This window comes from Borostomias antarcticus (genome assembly GCF_949987555.1).
Source record: "Borostomias antarcticus genome assembly, chromosome: 8".
Classification (NCBI taxonomy): domain Eukaryota; kingdom Metazoa; phylum Chordata; class Actinopteri; order Stomiiformes; family Stomiidae; genus Borostomias; species Borostomias antarcticus.
In genome coordinates, this window is record NC_140241.1 from 27,108,766 (window position 1) to 27,130,624 (window position 21,859).

Here is a 21,859-nt window from a genome sequence, read left to right on the forward strand (position 1 = left end):
CAAGCTCAACAACCGTGACAGGATCTATTTTCTTTATTAATGAACAGTAACAGTAAAAGAATATACAACACCATCTGAAAATAAATAAACGCTAAACATTATTCTGAGGAGAACTTAAGTTACTACTGTAGCCAACATCGCTATGAGCTGTAGTATAATTCAAGTAATTTCCTGACTGTTTACATTTGGCACGGGTGAGGTCAAACCTTGGAGAAAGAAGGGGAGGCTGGAGAAAAGGATGAACGCCAAGAGGGATGATGACTAAGCGGGTGGAGGGGGGGAGGAAAAGGCGGATGAGTGGATTCAGAATGAGTGAGGGAGTGAGGTATGTAAAGTGTTTTACATCTGAATACACATTGAATACATTCCATATAATATGAACTGAAATTGTGTCCACCTCTGTGGATCTTCCCCTCTGTGGTCATTTAATAACCAGAGAGCTTAGAGCCGGTCAGTGTGCGTTTCGCCCGAGACGCAGGAGTCCGAGTCATAAATAAAGCAGAGAAACAAGTGTGATGCATCATTATCATCATCAACAACATCATCGATACAACTCGGGTGTGGGGGTGGGGACGGTCCTGTGACGTGTCCTGGGGGTCTCTGGGGGAACGGGGGCAGCCGGGGTATCGGTGTGGTGGAAGAGGGTTTATGTCACTTGTGTCCGGCGAACGCGTCCAGGTTGAAAGCCGTGTCTAAGAAGCGCTGGAGCTCCAGCAGGTGAGTCTGCTTATTCCCAGTGGCTGGGGCTGCTGCTGGCCCACGTCCAGCATACCTAGACACACACACACACACACACACACACACACGATTAGTGTACAGCACTGTATCAATGAGATGGCACCTAACACCCGTGGAAGAACACACTGAAGTGTAAGACGGTGGGGTGCTACCAAACGCTGAAGTGTAAGACGGTGGGGTGCTACCCAACGCTGAAGTGTAAGACGGTTGGGTGCTACCCAACGCTGAAGTGTAAGATGGTGGGGTGCTACCAAACGCTGAAGTGTAAGACGGTTGGGTGCTACCCAACGCTGAAGTGTAAGACGGTTGGGTGCTACCCAACGCTGAAGTGTAAGACGGTGGGGTCCTACCAAACAGGACGGGTGCGCTTGATGGCGGTTCGGATGCGGGGCTTGACGTAGTCGTAGTAACCCTGGTTCTTGTGCTCCTCCTGACACCACACCAGGTCGGCGTTGGGGAAGCGCTCCGTCTCCGCTTTCACCAGGTCCAATGGGAACGGTGAGAGCTGAGGAGAGAGAGATGAGAGAGAGAGATGGGAGAGAGAGAGAGAGATGGAAGAGAGATGAGAGAGAGAGAGATGGGAGAGAGAGAGAGAGAGATGAGAGAGAGATGGGAGAGAGATGGGAGAGAGAAAGATGGGAGAGAGAGATGGGAGAGAGAGAGATGGGAGAGAGAAAGATGGGAGAGAGAGAGAGAGATGGGAGAAAATATGACTCTCCTCCTTTCTTAATTGCTACACAATTGCTGTATGAAAATTCGAAACCAGTCCCCAAGAAAAGATCAGACGATGTCCTTGGGGGGTCATGTTAAAGTGTCTGATTGCGTGTGTGTGTGTGTGTGTGTGTCTACCTGCTCGATGCGAGCGATGGCGACGGTGCCCTCCATGTCTCGGTGCTTGCGTTCGCGGGTGAGCTCGTAGTAAACCTTGCCGGCGCAGAAAACCAACCTCTTCACCCCTTCTGGGCTTGTGGACGCTGCGCCAGCCTCCGGGATCATGCGCTGGAAGTGGGTGCCTGAAAAGCACACGCGCGCGCACACACACACACACTCTCATCCTACTCCACTAGACAGTGCACTACTAAACGTTTGTAATCACCGTCATGGCCGCTGGCACATTTGGCGGGTGTGCATCTAAAACTGCCTCGATCTCTCCCGCTCGTCCTCCCTCTCTCCTCGTCCTCCTCGCCCTCCCTCTCTCACCTGGCAGCATCTCGTCAAAGCTGGATCTGGCCTCCGGGTGGCGCAGCAGGGACTTGGGGGTGAAGACGATCAACTGCAGAGAGCCACAGGGTGACGGACGGGTGACGATCAGCGGGGGGGTTGTATGATGCACAGTGTGTGTGTGTGTGTGTGTGTGTGTGTAACGTACAGGCTTTCTGAAGGGCTGCAGTATCTGTCTGCGCAGCACATGGAAGAAGTTGCCTGGGGTGGAGCAGTTCACCACAATCCAGTTACAGTCGTGCAGCTGGCGCACGGAAAAATCCTCCTCAGAGAGTTTCTGCGCGAGACGGAGAGAGGAGAGGGACACTTAGAAGGGGTGGTTCGGTGCATGAGACCCATTGAGAACGCAAATAGAGAGAGAGACACACACACACACACACACACTCACAGGGTAGATGTCTGGGTCGTCGTTACACATTTGCAGGAACCTCTCTGGGCGGGCTGAGGAGTGCTCTGGACCCTGGGGGGAGGATCATGGGTAAAAAACAGTCCCAGTCCCATCTGTCATCACGTTACACTGCGTATTATCTGGGAATCATGCTGTGTTTATGCAAACATGTCTACGTCATGACACGAAATACATGCATGAGGAATGTGCACACGGGGTGCAGTTAGAAACACTTTAGATCGGTTTTCAACACAGAGAGAGAGAGAGAGAGAGGGATAAGAGAGAGAGAGAGAGAGTGAGACAGCTGGGGAGAGAGAGAGATGGAGAGAAACAGGGAAACACAGGAGTCAGGGTGAGGTGGTTCATACCATTCCCTCCATCCCGTGGGGGAGTAGCAGGACGATACCATTCTGTCTGACCCACTTGGCCTGTCCTGGACTAATGAACTGGTCAATGATACACTGAGCAGTGTTATGGAAGTCCCCAAACTGGGCTTCCCACAGGACCAAGGCATTAGGACTGGCCATGGCAAAGCCCAGCTCGAAACCTGCACACACAGGGAGGGAGAGAGAGGCACACAGGGGGTTAGTCAAGGTTGTGTGTGTGTGTGTGTGTGTGTGTGTGTGTGTGTGGGTGTGTGGTGACTGATACTGACCCAGGACTCCATACTCAGACAGAGAACTGTTGCAGACGGTGTAGGGAGCCTGGTTAGGGGACAAGTGGTTCATTGGGATGCAGATTCTCTTATCAACATTCTGGTCATGAAGAACATGGTGCCTATGGCTATAGAGAGACAGAGAGAGATATGGAATGGGAGAGGTACAGGGGGAGAGAGATAAGAGAATCAGAGTTAAAACGCAGTAATATGCCTTCAAAGTCAGATTTTTGAGCTAAATCAGCATTAAATTCTATTCATAACTACCCTCATCGTCAACGACCTGACGTACAGTCATGCCAGAAAGTCTGCACACCCCTTTCACCTTCTCCACATTTTGTTACGTTACAGACTTATTCTACAATAGATTCAGTTAATTTTTTGTCTCAAAATTCTAGACAAAATAGCCCATAATGACAAAGTGAAAACAGGTTTTTAGACATTTGTGCTAATTTATTAAAAATCTAAATGTAAAATAATATGTACACAAGTGTCTTTGATATGACACTCAAAAGTGAGCTGAGGGGCATTTTGTTTCCACTGATACTGCTTGAGATATTTCTACAACTTAATTGGAGTCCAGCTGTGGTAAATTCAATTGACTGGACATGATTGGGGATTGCCAACACCTGCCTATATAAGGTCCTACAGATTCACGTTGGAAGTAGCACTAATGATGATGGAGTTGGAAAGCTGTGTCTAGCTACATGCTGCTGATAGTCTTATTTTTAGATTTTGCCATCCACCACCGAAAAAGATTCTAACTAGAAATGGTGCTCGGGGAGCACAGACCTCTGCCCATGAATGCATTTTGTGACTCTGTGTGTGCGCACGTGCATGCGAGCAGGACATGTTTGGTACTGCTTTATTCATTAGGTCAAGAGCTTTATGCCACTCCAAACCCTGTGTCTCGGTGATCTTCCCATGTTGAGATATGGCCGTTTCAATCCCCCCCATTGACAATGAATGGGGGGAATTTTTCACTCCTGAGCCTACGTCCAAAAAATGAATGGAGGTGAATGGCCAGCCATGTTCGGGCGGCCCGTGGACCCACCCCGTGATTCAAATCCGCTCCAAAATGTAATAAGTCCTAAGTTTTTGCGTAATCCTGCCAAAGGACAGATGGACGGACAGATGGACAAACAAACACACGCCACCGAAAACAAAGCCTCTAATAAGTTGCCAGCTTTAGCAATAGCTAGCATAAAGGGTTCCAATACCAACCATTTTGAGGCGACGGTGACAGGGCTGGTGGCATTGAACTCTAACACAATGCTTCTTTCATTAATTGCGTCTAAAATCATGATAATGAATAACACACGATTATGTACCTGAAGGTGCCTCTCTCTACATCCTGTCCACTGAGGCGTACGTGTGTCCCTTCTTTGAGCAGCGAGCCAAAGGCCATGTACTCCGCCAGAGCCCAGTCACACACACGCTGGCTGACCATCGTTGCACGGCTCTTGAGGATACGACTCAGACCTGCCTCACACACACACACACACACACACACACACACACACACACACACACACACACATTATAATACACCTAACAGATGCACAAGAATGTCTTGCTTACGATCTCCGCTAGTAAGTAGTGATTGTTTATTGAAAACAGCAAGTAACACGTGAGGTTCACAGTAAAATGCTCATTGTAATGTGATTTTCACATTAACGTGATGTTTAAGACGTGTGTGTGTCTGTGTGTATGTGTGTGTCTGTGTGTATGTGTGTACCTACCTCCGTGTATAGTGAAGTCTTCCATTGGCACAGAGGAGGCAATGTTTCCAATATGGCTGAGCTCCTCCTCGCTGAGCCCAGTGGAAGGGCAGCTCATACTCTTTGGCAATCCATCCAACGTGAAGAAACCTACACACACACACACACACACACACACACACACACACACACACATGCACAACCAGACATCAAAACAGATAAATTACACAAACATTAAATACACAAACTGGATCTAGTTATACAAGATAAAGAAAAAGACAGATGGAGGGAGAGAGAGTGAGAAGGATAGAGGAACACACACACACACACACGGTGACGCAAACACTGACACAAACACACAGTAAGTGTACAGGCTGACAGACACAAACGCTGATCTAAAAACCCACACTCACCAGGCCAGGGAGAGTCCAGCCAGTGCTTGATGTGGAGAATCTTCTCGTCTTTGGAGCGAGTGTAGGCCTCCTCACAGATCTTGTCATACTTGGCTATCTCCTCCTATAAAGAGAGGAGGGGGGAGGGGCAGCGCGGAGTGGGTACAGTAATCATAATAGCCGAGACCATTCGATTCGATTTCAAAATCTCTTTGAATAAGTTCACTGTTAGGCATTTAATGCACGGGTGCCCTTCAACACTGGAGTCCAATTGGAATCCATCCATGCTGTGGAGATATTGACTTTCTCATCACCAAAGCTAGCTACGACCAATCGACAGCCAGCAACACCACTATTGAGACACATCAATAAAAAAGGGTAGCTTGCTAACTAACTCTGAGAAATTCAATAACTCCATAGCATGGATTCCAATTGGACTCCCATGTCGAAGTGCACCCGTTTGATCCTACTTGTACTGCTCCTATGGTGAAGGTGCTGATGTGTGTAGTATACAGGTGAGGGTGGAGACCACTGACCTCGTACTCCTGCCTGGTGACCGCCCCCTCTGCGATCAGCTTCTCTGCGTACTTCTGCAGGACGCCTTTCTGCTTCTTGATCTGCTTGTACATCAGAGGCTGCGTGAACATCGGCTCGTCCATCTCGTTATGACCGTTACGCCTGTAAGACACCTGCCCATGGAACACACCCACACACACACACACACACACACACACACACACGTTAGTACGATACATCTCTTACACACACATCAGAGCATCTTCAGAGGTTAAAAGCAGTATCTGTATATGTCTATAAGGTCACACCTACCAGGTCGACCACCACATCCTTGTGGAAAGTGTTCCTCCACTCAGCTGCTATGTTACACACGTACATCACGGCCTCGGGGTCGTCTGCGTTCACGTGGAAGATGGGGGCGTTGACCACGCGGGCCACGTCCGTGGGGTAGGGAGAGGAGCGCGCCATACGGGGGTCTGTGGTGAACCCAATCTACAGTACATAGAGAAGGATAGTGTGTGTGAATGGGTGTGTGTGTGTGTGTGTGTGTGTGTGTGTGTGTGTGTGTGTGTGTGAGTGCGTGCGTGCATGTGACTGAGTGTAAGTGTGTGTGTCTGTGTTAGTGTGTGTACCTGGTTGTTGACCACCACATGTATAGTGCCATGGGTGGTATAGGAGGGCAGGTCAGACAGGTGGAAGGTCTCGTAGACGATACCCTGCCCGGCAAATGCTGCGTCACCATGGAGAAGGATGGACATCACCTGCAAATACAACCAATCAATCTGTCAGTCAATCAACCAATCACCAATCACCAATCACCAATCACCCAATAAATCTGTCAGGTCAATCAACCAATCAATCTGCCAATCAATCAGTCAGTTGGGTACAGTTATTATATTTGTTAAACATGTACAGTATGAGTATGTGGGTTTAATGTATGTATGTGTGTGTGTGTGTGTGTGTGTGTATGTGTGTGTGTGTGTGTGTGAGCGCGCATACATACAATAAAAAGGGGGGAAATCTGCACTCTCGAATAAGTTTTAACTGCTTCTAATGCACATACACAGCAGACGAGGAACGGAGGCGTTTCAGCCCTGTCAGCGTTGTGCGTACCCTGTTGCCCTCAGTGTCTCCACAGTAGAACTGCTCCGCCTTGGTCTTCCCCTGCACCACTGAGTCCACTGCCTCCAGGTGGGACGGGTTGGCCATGAGTGACAGAGTGATGTTCCTATCAGTGACCCTGTTGATCCGCCGATGATACATCCCCAAATGATACTTCACATCGCCCGAGCCCTAGGAGAGAAGGAGACGGGGGAAAGGGGGATTTTTGAGTTTCAGTGAGAGAGAGAGTTATTTTCAAGGCCAGGTCACATTATTGTTGGTGCAGCCCAACTCCGTTTATCCCATTATTCTCTGTACTCTTCAGGTTCTGACCTCATCCGCTGCCTCCAGCTTAGAGTCAAACTGACAGAAGATCTGCTCCAGCTCCTTACGGATCACGTTGGCCAACACATTCAGCCTACCCCTGGAAATAGAGAGAGAGAGAGAGAGAGAGAGAGAGAGAGAGAGAGAGAGAGAGAGAGAATGAGCGAGAGTGAGAGAGACAGAGAGAGAGAGAGGTGATGGCAGAGGAGACGGTAGACTTCCAGATTATGTGTCAAGTGTTTTTGTGACTTCATGTGAAAGGCATAGCGGAGTGTTGTGTGAGTGGACATTTCCTGCCCAGCGACAGCAATAATGTTGTTTCAACTGGCCATCGGTGTTGCCCTGACCACACTGTGCATGTGGTCTCATGACATGTTGAAACATTCTAGAGCAGTTTTCTATACTGTTATTGGAGTCTGCAGACATGGAACCTGTTTGTTGTTATTGTCCCCCACCCGGCGACAGCTGAAGGGGGGGGGGCTTTAGGTTGGCCGGTGTCACGTCGTGAGTGAGTGAGTGAGTGAGTGAGTGAGTGAGTGAGTGAGTGAGTCTGTCCCCCCTAGTACCAGAACCCACCACAAAAGGGGCGCCTTTCCAATGCATTTTTCCATTGACAAATACATTTAGATTTCTACATCAAAAACTATGCTTGGTATCTCAGTATAGTCTCAGACAAGTTTACTCGGGAAACCATGTACTTTCTACATCCGCAGAGAGTAGAACTCGAGGTGTTTAGTAGCGCTAGATATGTCTGTATTTCAACATTATAAGTCCATTATGTGCATGGACTTGTTTGCCCACTAGATGGAGACGTTATTGTACTCTTATTCACTCTACCATGGTTTGTAGAGAGCTTACTTTGGTCAATCATTGATACACATGATGTGACATTAGTAGCGCTAGATATGTCTGTATTTCGAACATTCATTATAGGACTTTTGACCATACAAGTCCATGGACTTGTTTAACAACTAGTGAATGTTGCGTTCCAATGTTCTCGATTCCAGATTGCCGGCATGCTATATAAAATCACACATTATTCTGTCTTTCTTTGGTTCATTATAAACAAACAAAGCCAGAAAATGGAGGGGTCTTCTATAAGGCAATATAGTGGGATCTCTGTATAAAAATGCCTAATGAGAAGCAGAGGGCTTGATACCACAAGGGAACATGCATAATGGGTGGGGGACAACATGTTTACATGTGTACAGTACTTAAAAATAATAATAATAATAAAAATTAAGGGAGGACCCCAGGGCTGATACATTTGTGGTATAGCCTATTAAAGATCACAGCAAATGGAGAGATGAGTGTGTGAAATTCCATTACTCGGGCCCTCACTGGGTAGTGTGCCATGCAGACCCGGTGAAGCACGCCAGATTAACCCCCCCGCCAAACTATACCCGGGTATATCCTGGCCTAGTCTAAAATATACTCCAGTCTGGTTTATACCCCGGGGAATATTTTGGGCTAGGGTTAGGGTTATATTTTGGGCTAGACCAGACTGTACCCCTTCCATTTACACTTTAAACTATACTATTTATGCAATGCAACTTTAATGAGTAAGTATGTTCAATTATTTTGCACAGAATAGAGAAGGGAAAAGGTGTATTGTGATACCAAAACCAAAGTCCTGTACTAAAGTTTGTGTTATACAGTAGCTAGTATGAGTGCACATGACGACTAAGCATAGTCGGTTTTTATTTATTTATTTCATATTCTGACATAGACCTATTATCTTAAAAACTTACTAGACTAGTAGGCCTATATGTGTGACAGGTAGGACAGGCACTAACTTCTATTGTGACAGGTAGGACAGCCACTAACTTCTATTGTGACATGTTGGGCAGCCACTAACTTCTATTGTGACATGTTGAGCAGCCACTAACTTCTATTGTGACATGTTGGCCAGCCACTAACTTCTATTGTGACATGTAGGGCAGCCACTAACTTCTATTGTGACATGTAGGGCAGCCACTAACTTCTATTGTGACATGATGGGCAGCCACTAATGCCGGGCTCACACTACAGGATATTTCAAATCCTAACCAATTTCGAAATCGGGTTACATCACGCACATAAGGAGAATCTTAACAGATATTCTTCTTGCGCATCTCAAACAAGCACACACAGCAAGATTTGAAAATAACGGCTCATCACACACAACAGGATCTTATCTTGCCCGAGGGAGCAACGAACCACTGGTCTCGCCGTCTCACTTGTAAAGTCGGGACGTAATAATCTTAAATATTAAACATGTTTAATATTATCGGGGCCGCCCCAATGGGTCTGCGAGCCGATCGGGAGGTATAAGATTGGATCTGTAAACCCCTCATATTACAAGATAATCTGGGCCGATCATCGGCCCCGACCAACGTTCCAGAACAGATTTCTCCTCTGATTGTCGGGAGGGGTGAATCGGGGATAAATCGGCCCAAAAATCCTGAAGTCTGGGCTCGGCATTACTTCTATAATGACAGGTAGGACAGTCACTAACTTCTATTGTGACATGTAGGGCTGCCACTAACTTATATTGTGACCAGTAGGAGAGCCATTCACTTCTATGACAGGTAGGTCAGCCACTGACTTCTATTGTGACATGTAGGATAGCCACTTCCATTCTGACATGTAGGGCAGCAACTGACTTCTATTGTGACAGGTAGGACAGCCACTAACTTTTATTGTGACATGTAGGGCAGCCACTAACTTCTATTGTGACAGGTAGGACAGCCACTAACTTCTATTGTGACAGGTAGGAGAACCACTAACTTCTATTGTGACATGTAAGACAGCCACTGACTTCTATTCGCCTTATTCACCTCAGGTCAGTCTGACGTAACGCACAGCAAAAGGTCCAAAGAACTCAGGTAAATTAAACATCTGTGCATAGGTTGTCATCTTTTGGGTGAGTGTGTGCGATTGCATATTTTTGGTTTTGTTGAACTGACTTCATAGGGTAGTCTAGAGCTAGAGGCTTAACGTGGGGAACCCGCGGGTATAGTCTGGGCAGGGGGTCTGTCTTGGTCTGTTACACCAGGTCCAAATACTATTTGAAATAATTTCAATTACTTATCTGTCTTATCTTAATTGTTCTTGTCTGGCACAATGGAACCAATAGATCGTTCCCCCCCAAAAAAGGCATAACTTGGTGCTGATGTGAGCGAATGATAAAGTAACAGAGCGGATGTGAAGGAGTGTCTGGCGCCGGGTCTGAGCGCTGGGCAGACGCAGTACCTGTGGGGCATGCCCATGATGACGCTCTCCACTCCCCTCTCGCTGGACTTGTCGATGATGGTCTTGAGCGCGGGGATGAGCGACTCGCAGCCCTCCAGACCGAAGCGCTTCTCCGACGACCACTTCCTCTGGAGGAACTCCTCAAACCTTGACACGGGAAGTAAAACGGAAGTTACGCTCAGATGGGCAATGTTACTATGAAAGGCCAATGAGATTATGGTTGTGTTTGAACTCATAAATGTTTACATTTGCTTCCACTGCTTCATTGACAGAAAGGGGGGTGATACATCATTTGGTGGGGGACAACTTGTTGATCTAGAAACACCTTGGGGCAGACAGACCTGGTGGAGCGAACCATTCTGGCCAGCAGGGTCCTCTTCTCCTCCAGGCTGAACTGCATGACTCCCGGCCTCTCAAACTTCTGTCGGATCCACTGACACTGGTCCAGGTCATTGATGAACATGAACTCCACTCCAATGTGCTGGCAGTATGCCATCTACAGGGGCAGAAGAGGTCAGTGTCAAGAGTCAAGCTGTAATGTATCACGTTATGTGTTATGTACAGAATCCTTTGTCGTGTGCCAACTGGCCGTCTGCCATGTGAGTGTTGAGGGGGAGAGGGTCTACTTTACCTCGAGGCGGCGTATTATTTCTCTGAGAGGCAGGGCGCTCTCGCTGCCCCCAATGAACGTGGTGGTTGGGAGTCGGAAGACCTTGTCCAGGTCTGACTCGTCCAGCCCATAGAAACCTGCCGTCACCATGGAAACAGGACGTGGCGGACGAGGGGTTGAGGGAGCGTGAGCCGGGACAGACACCAAAACACGTCAGACAAACACAATAACAGAGAAATGACCAAAGAGAAATGACCAAAGAGACCACACACAAAGAGACTGTGAGGTCTGACCCTGCTAGTCTCTACAGAGAGACTAACGTGACTAAGGCGCCAAAGGCCGCATGGAAAAACATTGAGCAACGTGCAAATCTAAGCCGAGGAGAGGCTTTAAGCAATTAATTGATTGGCTAAAAGTACAAACACACAACAAAGATTGATTAGTTTGAAGAAGTGCTGACATGACCCACATTATCTCACAGAGAGAGGCCCGGGGGTGACTGAGGTGAAGAGAGAAGAGAATGCACAGAGGAATGATGGGGATGGATCTGCGCCTCGTCAACAATCACCAGCTGATAGCTGATGAGCATCTAAATGGCGCTCCAAAGTGGTGTGAGGGCTGAAAGAAACAGTCCCCAGGGTCGGTGAAAAGTAGGCTATCTGGTTTTTCGCTTCGGTGAAAAATGACGGAACTTCCAATAGTGTGAGTGTGTGTGTGCACGTGCGTGTGCGTGGGGTGGGAGGGGTTGCCTGTTTATAGTTTGGGGGTGAGCGGCTCAGTCTGTGTGTGTGTTTTAGCAGGGCACAAAATGTTCCCCCACATACACACAGATAAGGCACAGGGAAAGCCCAGCATGTGCTCCCATACTCACACTGTGACCCCCCTGTCAAATACTACTGTGTACACGCTTTTTTCAACAAACATCACAATCAGCCAAGTACATCTACCATTTTTCATGCACACACAGTCCCACAGAAAAACATGTGCCAAGGCCCTAGGGAGACCCCAGTCGGGTTGTGTGTGTGTGTGTGTGTGTGTGTGTGTGTGTGTGTGTGTGCATGCGTGCGTGCGTGTGTGTGTGGTCATCAGCTACTGTATGAGGGTGAATGCTGGCATAAGTCATATAAGAGTTGACCAATTACTCATTAAGAAAGATTGTGGTTCTTCTTGTTTCTCTAACCTGTCTTACTTTCAGTAAATCGCACGACAGGAGCCTGAATCTCCCCAGACTTGTTTCCCTGTAGGCCGGAGGTCAAAGGGGGAATGCAGCCATGCATGCTAGGCTGTCCCTAATCTAATCACACTAAAGACTAATGACAAATGTCTACACTGTCTCCTCCTTTGACCCTCAGCCTAAGGCCTCCTGGCCAAAGGTTACACACACACACACACACACACACACACACACACACACACTCATACACATGCACACACTCACACACTCTCTCTCACACACACACTCACACTCACACACACACGCACAGACACACTCTCACACACACACACACACACACACACACACACACACACACACACACACTCACACACACACACACACACACACACACACACTCTCTCTCTCTTTCTCAGACACACACACTCACACACACCTCACATACCATGACATGGTATAGCACTAATTTCACCAAGAATCTAGCTAGATGTAAGCCAAGTAATAAGATAGATGGAAACAATACAATAAAATAAAACAATAGATGGAATAATAAACTCTCTAAGATAAAAAGAAAGAAATTCTGTAAAAAAAAATACTGAACCAGTATGACTAGACTGTCAGACTACAACATAGACAGCAGCACTACCAGCTACAGTGGAGGGCAAGCCTACCCACACAAACCGTACACTATGGGAACAGTAGACTATGGAAACAGTAGACTATGGAAACACCAAAGCGGACAATTTCCAAACGCTACCATTTCCACTTAAATTTGCACTTAAACTGATACATTTGTCAGGAATGGAGGAGCTGAGCTATGACCATATTGATCATCCCCCTGTCTTCCTCCTCCCTGAGTGGAGGGCTAGTGGGATCTGGTTGGGAGTAGGGGAGCAGTGAGCTACTGTAACCTAGTGGGCTATATTGCTAAGAGCAGGATGTTGTGGGTAATTGAGACTAGGGAATTCACCATACCTCCAGCAGTGAGATCATTAAGACGCTCTTTATATCCAGAGATGTCTGGAGGCACGCACACACACACAAACACACACAGATTAGTGATATACTGTATAGAAGTTATGTGCACACACTCAGGCACACACACACGCACACACTCAGGCACACACACACACACACACACACACACACACACACACACACACACACACACACACACCATACCCAAGATGGCCTTTTCATTGACCCAATGTGCATGCCACCATAAAATCATGCCAAAGACATGCTGTTTCATGTGATTGTCAGTCCAAGGCCGTGTGAGATACAGGTGGATAACTCAATAAGAACAGTATGTGATGTAATCAGCCCTCCAACCAACAGTGAGAGGAGGGGGGTCGTCCAGGCTAAGCACCAATGTTCTGATTGCAGACGGCACAAGTGGAGCAACACTTGGGTTCATAAGGGTTTAATGGTAAAGATCATAAATGTGATCTTATCTGAGACACGTAAAATTATCTAGTCTTGGTGAGGACATGAGCAAAATCTTAAAGGTAGGGTAGGTGACTTTGGAGAAAACAGAGTATGCTAGATTTGGAAAAATGCAATTGACAAACCCCCCCCCCTTCGGGCCTCCCTCCAAAGCCACACTCGTTAGGCACGTAGGTAGGTTGACAGGCAGGTAGGCCATCATTTCAAGGTGGTACTTAGAAATGACTGGATGGACTTATTACAGTCCTGCAACTTGTTTTGTGTCAGAGCTTTTTATTTATTGATTGCTGTCGGGATGTAAATAGAATTGAAAAAAATAAGAAAACGTGCTTCTGAGCCCAATCGCCTACCGCACCTTTAAACAATGTTGTTTTGTCAACAAAACCACAATAGACAGGTGGAAATATCTGTTGACAATTCCAGAGCTCTTGTCACTGACTCTGTGAAACTAATATGAACTCTACGTCCGCAGAGCATTACCATAAAAAACAGTATCTTATCTCCAGCATGTACTTCTAGAACATTGTCTACTGATTACTCAGATGTAGTACAGGTCTATATATACAACAGATTAAGATACTGTATATTACTGTAGCATAGCGGTATGCTGTAGGTAGCACAGGCTAGTGGAGTTCAGAGGGACAGTAAGGACATGGCATGCCATGAATAATCAGGACTGAGTGAAGGGGCTGAAGGGTGAGAGCCAGGATGGGATGGGCCTAAAGCCAGTCAGTCTACATTCCTCCCTCCCCTCTCGCTGCCCTCACCCAGCTTATCGTGGGAGGTGATGATGTCAGAGGGGGTTGGCTCCAGGTCGGCAGCCATGATGCCCAGAGGGTCCAGCCGAGCCACGTGGTGACCGCGGATCTACACACGGAAGGGGGGGAGGGGGGAGAGGGGTGGGCGAATGGTGCACATTTGGGGGGTGGGTAATGCGAATTAAGGGTGGAGGACGTTTACAGGTGGGGTGTGAGGTGTAAACAAGGCCAATGTGATAAAAAATAAAAATAATAAAAATGGGAATAAAGGAGGAATATCAAGAACAAAATCAAGAAGGGTAGAAGGATTAACATAAAGCCAACACACGAAAGAACCAAGAAAGAAAGGGAGGGAAAGAGAGAAATAGGAAGGCAGAGAGAGAGAGAGAGAAAGAGAGAGACGTTACTAGAGACACAGAAGGCAGGTTAATCAGGGACAGCGAGCACACAGAGGGCAGCCGGTCGTCTCTCACCGACATTGTGGAAGCCCACGGTAACGGGGGCATCATCAAAGTCTACACAGCTGATGTCCAGGGGGTCCAACTTGGCTGTGTGGTGCCCCCGTACCTAGACACAGGGCAACGCATCACAGTGTGTGTGTGTGTGTGTGTGTGTGTGTGTAAGATGTATGCACCTATATTTGTGATCCCTGCTTTTCATTGAATAGTTTTTCAACCTGATATAAATAGATCATATACAGTACAGTACAGTACACACTACTACCTCATCTAGATGCAGTATCAGGTGGAAAAGGTAGAGCCTTTGTTCGTTAGACTAGGATAACTCAATCTACTGTAGGTCCCAGGGCTGTAAATGGATGTCATGACTTTTCTCTGCAGCACTCTCATGACCTCATTCCTGTTTAGTAGCATCCTCCCAACCAGGACACAGGATGGAACGATGCCACACACACACACACACACACACATACGTCAGACACACAACGCGCGCTCACATCAGTGTAGGCTTTAATCCAGCTTCTGCCCGTAAGCGTGGCCTCAGTGACTGTGATGTGTCTAACGTGGATGTAAATATCCTACTGTTAAAACCAGTTAGCCCAGAGAGACTGGGTGGGTGTATGTGTGTGTGTCTGTGTTTGCCTACCTGGTATGCTCGTATGAGAGACTGCACAGCCAAGTGGTCCTCCACCAGCTTCTCCACATTAGGCTGGGCCCCGACGAGAGCCTGGGCGCGAGCCAATCCCTGAGCAGTGCTGCCCAGAGGAGGAGGGCTCTGATAGGCTGCGCCAGGCGGAGCACCAGCGTTAGCGTTCCGGAAGAAAATGTCCCATGACTAGAGAAGGAGAGAAGAAGAGAGGAAGAGAGAGGTTTAGGAATCCATCACCAAATCTGCCTTCTTCCACCTCAAAAACATTTCCAGACTCAGGCCGTCACTCTTAGACTGTGTCGCTGAGACCCTCATCCATGGCTTCATCCCCTCCCACCTGGACTACTGCAATAGAGTCCTGTTCGGGGTACCCAGTCAAACCCTGGACAGGATCCAGTACGTGCAGAGCTCAGCTGCCCAGGTTCTCACCCACACCAAGCCCACCCTCACCCTCATCCAACTCCACTGGATTCCCATTCAGTCCAGCATCTCCTACAAACTCCTCCTCCTCACCTACAAATCCCTCCATGCCCTTGCCCCTCAGTACCTATCTGACCTCCTCCACCAACATGCTCCATCCCGGAGCCTGCGGTCCTCAGACATGGGTCTGCTCTCCACCCCCCGCACCAGCCTGACAACCTTTGGGGACAGAGCCTTCTGTGTGGCAGCCCCCACCCTCTGGAACTCTCTCCCCACAGAGATACGTAACGCCCCAACCCAGGACACCTTCAAATCAACCCTAAAAACCCACCTGTTCACCAAGGACATACTGTACACAAACACACACACACACAGACACACACACTTGATTGAGGGAGGCATTAAGCATCTCACACAGATTTGACTGACGTGTCACACACGCTAAACTCACTCCTCTCTATAAATACGGCCCACACATGCTGTCCCAGATAGCAAGCGGATGTGTAATGATTCTGGGCCATATATGGGCCGGAACTAAGCCACAAGGGCCAGATCTGGCCTGTATATGGCCCAGATCCGCTTGCTATCTGGGGTGGCATCACTAGCTTTTCGGTGCAGCTGGCTAAAGCGGTGTCAAGAGGTGGTCATACTGCAAGTTATTGGTAAGTGAGGGAACCCAAGACCTGTTACATAGACATCTCAGACACGTCTGTGCATAGCTGCTAACACAAACACACCTTGACCTCAGCCATATTGGGTGACGCCAGGTCATTGACATGGTCACACAGGCACACACATCATAAACGACACACACATACTCAGTCTTTGCGTGAGTCCTCTGCATTCATCCAGACACATCTCTCTCTCTCTCTCTCTCTCTCTCTCTCTCACACACACACACACACACACACACACTCACAAACCATTGAGTCATACTGAGCTTGAGTTTCTAACCTGGGAGAGGACTAATTGGCTTACAGCTGTGAGAGGCTTTGGAGATCAGTGTGTTACACTGTATTAGCACAGAGGAAAGAGTACTACTGGCCTATCTCACACACCCCTCTGTAGGTGGATGAACACACGCACACACACACACACACACACACACACACGTCACACATACACGTCACACACACGCAGGCAAACACAGGACAATAACGCCTAACAACCACCAGACAATGGCTGCAGGGGATTTGTTGTAGAGAACAGAGCAGAGCACAGATGGGAGGAAAAAAGAGAAAGAGCGAGAGAAAGGGAGAGAGAAAGAGAGTCAAATCAGTTGGTCAATCTAGTTTATTAGTTGGTATTAAGAAAAGTAAAGCAAGAAAATATAACAGGACGGAACCAGTATATGGTAAAAGACAAATAGAAAATAAGAAACAGTAAAATAAAAAGAAGAAGAATAAAGTAAAACTACATGATAAAGGCAAGATTAAGAAGATGTGTCGTAAAATCTCGCTTAAAAGTTCCCACAGAGAGAGAGAGAGGTACTACAGAGAGAGTCTCACTGTCTTCCCCAGGGCATAACCTTACACCTCATACTGCACATGTACAGACCAGGCCGACTGCATCCTGCACTTCAGTCCCATCACCCCATGACGACCTCTGTGAGTGGCAGCTGGGGGTCGATGAGAAACAGGCAGGGAGGAGAGTGAGAAGCCTCTTACGTAACGACCTGTGTAGGAGAGATTTGCTGACAGCGGACAGAATGACTGAGGGGGCGATTGGGGGAGAGAAGGATAGAGCGAGAGAGAGAGAGAGAGAGAGAGAGAGAGAGAGAGAGAGAGAGAGAAAGAGAAAGAGAAAGAGGTCTGTCATTACGAAACACAGACAATGTCACTTACTGGCAGTGGACAGAATGATCAAGAGGATGATTGGGGGAGGGAAGGAGAAGGAGAGAGAGAGAGCGAAAGAGAAAGAGTCAAGGAGAGGATGTCTGTCATTGCGAAACACAAACGCTGTCACTGTGACACTGTGATCATGGCAGACAACGCGCAACGTACACAGAACTGATCTAAAGACGAGTGAAGCTGACGAGTGCTGACACACACACACACACACACACGCACACAATATTGATTGTGCACATGTTTGTATAACTCCTGTCCCACTGCCTTCTGAACAGACCTCCACTTGCCTAAGCCTGAAGTGACATAGGTTGAAAGAGAGATCAGGAGGAGCCAGTCAGGTCATGGATATGAGCCTCAGGTGTAGCAATGAGACACACACTCATACACACTTTCATACACACACATACTGTACGCACTGTAGGTATATAACTGACCAGGGAGGGGACAGAGTGGCCAGGACTCTGTGAAACTGAGACTGAGAAACTGAGACACATGCTCTAATGGCTTCTCAGATAGTACGGACCATGTAAGCAAAGACACACACACACACACACACACACACACACACACACACACTCACACTCACCTTGTGCACACTCCTGGGGTTCTCTAGCCAAGCGAAGTACATCTCCTCGACATAGTTCGAACTTGTTCCATTCAGAAAAGGCTCAGCTGCCACCGGCGAGTTCAGGTGCCTTATTGGCTGAAACGTCCTCAAAGCGCCTCTCCCCGCCACGGGCCTGGGTTGCGACAGGCTCTGGACATTCTGGGAGGCTGCGATTGGCCGTAGCTTTGCGACCGTAGTCCTTAAGCGGTGCATGGCAACCGATCAGAAGAGGCTACTCTCCCTCTCCGAACCAGGAAGTCGATGACAAGCTCCTACTCCAGCAAACACGGAGGTTCCGGAAGGTTGTCGGTCCTAGATGTGTCAGAATGCCACGGGCGTGTCCTCCTCCTCTCCAGCGTCTATTCCTCGTGTCTCTCTTTCTCAGGACTGGTTTTCTGGTCCTGATGCTCTGATAATCAGAATGACACAATCAGACAGATCCGTCGTCTCCCTCAGCAACAGCACCAATCTTAAAGGACAGGTTTGGAATTTAGCATTATAAGCCCTGTTATGAGGTTATTTACGATCGTATACAGTACAACGGCTGATATCAAAGTTTCAAACGGTGCACTCTCGAAATATAGTCAGTCGCCGCTAACACACTCAATGGATCCATAGGTGCATTGATAAAAAAAATCCCTCAAAAGCACCATGAACTCATTTTCAAAGACAGGAAACTCACCGAGTGGTCACGTGTCCATTGAAGTTCTGGCAAAAAAATCTGCATAAAGTATGCTTACGATCGGATTATTGATCATATTATATCAACAAAGCCAGAGATATTTATATTCATCTGCGTCCCATATTTGTTTTGATCAGCAAACACTTCTACCTAACACTATTAATGAAATACCAGCTACAAAGCAATCTTAGGCTTCTCGAGTTGTTGTTCTTGTTGTTGTCTTGACCTGTGACCCGGATGCGCCTCTTCTTCTAAGGTAGCCTCCAAACTCCACCTCCCAAAGTTCAAGCGGAAGTTTACAAACGTATACTGCGAGTGAAAATAGCTCTATGCTAAATGATAAATAAAATCTGCACGGAAGCACACTTTGTGATAATTTTTTTGTCATAACATCAACTGACACCAGTAGCCTTCTAACATGGCTGATCATTTTAAATTCCGAACTTGTCCTTTAATGTACAGTACTATGACTGTACACTGATCTTTATGAAATAGCATGTGCCATAATGGCCCAGGGTGTTCAGACGACAAATAAGTACAGTACATCCTAAATATTGTCCCAGACATACTAGGGCTGAGACTCCCTAAGGATTTGGAAATGTTTCTGCCCCCTCTCTCCGTCTGTCTGTCTCTCCCACTTGCACGCACGCACGCACACACACGCACGCACACACACACACACACACACACACACACACACACACACACACACACACACACACACACACACACACAGAAACCTGAATAGCAACTTCTGGGAAAGAGCTGGAACGACATAGCGGCGCACAAATTCCACAGGTTTCATTCCATACATTCTAAACACTGTTGTGACAGAACGGTCCATAGGCTACACACAGTGTCGACGGTCAGACAGCATTAATGTGTTAACCAGATAGACTGTGCGTGGCACTAATGGTGCGTTCGTTTATAACTGGGAGGTGGCAAATTGCGACTTGCTAGGAATGATTAAATAAAACACCTCATGAACTCGCACTTCCTCGTCGCAAATTCGGATATGTTTCTCAGCCCCCAGTTGCTCGAATGCACTAGATATAACTAGGTAACTATAATGGTATATAGATATAACTAGGTAACTGATATAATGGTATATAGATATAACTAGGTAACTGATATAATGGTATATAGATATAACTAGGTAACTGATATAATGTTATATAGATATAACTAGGTAACTGTGATATAATGGTATATAGATATAACTAGGTAACTGTGATATAATGGTATATAGATATAACTAGGTAACTGTGATATAATGGTATATAGCTCGAATGCACACAGGTCGGAGGTAGGTATTTTGCCACTTGCGACTTGCCACCTCCGACCACAAACGAACGCACCATAATGGCAACTACCAGAGATCCAGCAACAACCACCGCTGGCCGAGACCTCCAGTATTGGTATATTGGTATATTGGTATGCTGAACTGATGATGTACACGACCTTGAAATTGTGCTCCTCTGCTGCTGACTAGTCACATCATGACATGGGCACGCTACTGTTACACCTACCTCTCTGGGATCCTGTGCCTAAAAAGTAGCTGGCTTTCACTTTTGCTACTTTATGATAGCTAATTATCTACATTGATAGAAGCAAGGACATAGAAAACGTAAACAGCTATTTGGGAATTAGCTGGTTAGCTGGCTACCTAAAGCTAACTTAACTATCTAGCTTATTCATATTTGAGCTATAATGTATGCACTCGCTAGCATGCTAGTATAGCTAACCAGCTAATTCTTGAATTTCGAAATATAATGCATACTTACGTTTCTCAGTCTGTCAACGTTGCTGGAGACTGTGTTTAGTCCGTGGTTCCCAGGCTTCTAGCGACACAGGTTGGAGGATGAACCGCGTCTCTAGCAGAGCGGACCTGTCCTCTTCACTCAGGTGCTGATGTTCTGCGTCACGCTGTCTTACGTCAGTCGAGCATTGAACACATGGGGCCGGAGATAAGCGATGCACCACTGTGTGAAGAGATGTGTTTGTGAATACTGAATGTGGACAGTGTAAAATATAATTTAAAGCGCCTTGTGTTGCCTCTCTCTCTCTCTCTCTCTCTCTCTCTCTCTCTCTCTCTCTCTCTCTCTCTCTCTCTCTCTCTCTCTCTCTCTCTCCCTCTCTCTCTCTCTCTCTCTCTCTCTCTCTCTCTCTCTCTCTCTCTATATATATATATATATATATTATCAAATGTACTGCAGACAAGTATAACTATTGACTATAACTTTTTTGGCCTTATTTATTGAGGCTATTTATCTGTTATGTTGTTTTAAAATGCAAATCAAATTCCCCTTGCGGAGCAATAAAGATTTTAATTGAATTATCTGATGAAATTATATGGGATCCCCCCAAAACTTGCAGAGGTACCTTGCACTTGATAAACTGTAGGCTACATAGTTATTGACTATTTACATCAAATTCTGTTATGGCTACCTACATATACAAATACATATCAAATGCATACACACCTATCAGTAGTCTACCAATGAGCTATACCAGTAAAATTCTCCTCCTGTGATATTGCCAAACTCATTCCCCTTATCCCTCTACGCTTAACTAGTTACTAAACTGAGATTTGTTTATACTCTTTAGTGCTGACTGTGAAGGCAGGTTCAGAGGAAACCGTGTCCCTGGTTGAGAAAGAAAGGCAGATAGCTGACCAGGTTCTTATCTGATTCAATATGCATACACCTAGTGATGTCACCAAATAAGCAGCTCTGCTGCTTTCTCTGAACCTGTATGTGTGCGTGGTAAGTTATTTGTGTGAGAGAAAGATGAGGTGAGGGAAGTCTCTGCATTGAAATATATTTTTATTGGTCACACTGATAACATCTGAACACATTTCATTATTTTTGAGCACGGGAAATTGACGTGGGAAGAACAGCATTATCAACGTAAGA

At 46.9% G+C, this 21,859-nt stretch overlaps 1 protein-coding gene across 1 annotated transcript; it reads right to left on the reverse strand.

Annotated features, from left to right (window-relative positions):
• Positions 1 to 651: 651 nt before the first annotated feature.
• On the reverse strand, positions 652 to 18,475 carry ogdhb (oxoglutarate dehydrogenase b; the record flags this gene model as incomplete). Its single annotated transcript, XM_084442573.1, has 23 exons — positions 652 to 772; positions 1,089 to 1,243; positions 1,588 to 1,751; positions 1,939 to 2,011; positions 2,108 to 2,236; positions 2,348 to 2,419; positions 2,716 to 2,894; positions 3,003 to 3,130; positions 4,334 to 4,484; positions 4,745 to 4,873; positions 5,137 to 5,239; positions 5,652 to 5,804; positions 5,944 to 6,123; positions 6,264 to 6,392; positions 6,745 to 6,924; positions 7,066 to 7,156; positions 10,291 to 10,437; positions 10,632 to 10,786; positions 10,922 to 11,037; positions 13,050 to 13,094; positions 14,288 to 14,387; positions 15,383 to 15,571; positions 18,242 to 18,475. The coding sequence occupies 23 exons, from the start codon at positions 18,473 to 18,475 to the stop codon at positions 652 to 654; spliced, it is 3,123 nt and encodes a 1,040-aa protein (XP_084298699.1).
• Between the last annotated feature and the right edge of the window lie 3,384 nt (positions 18,476 to 21,859).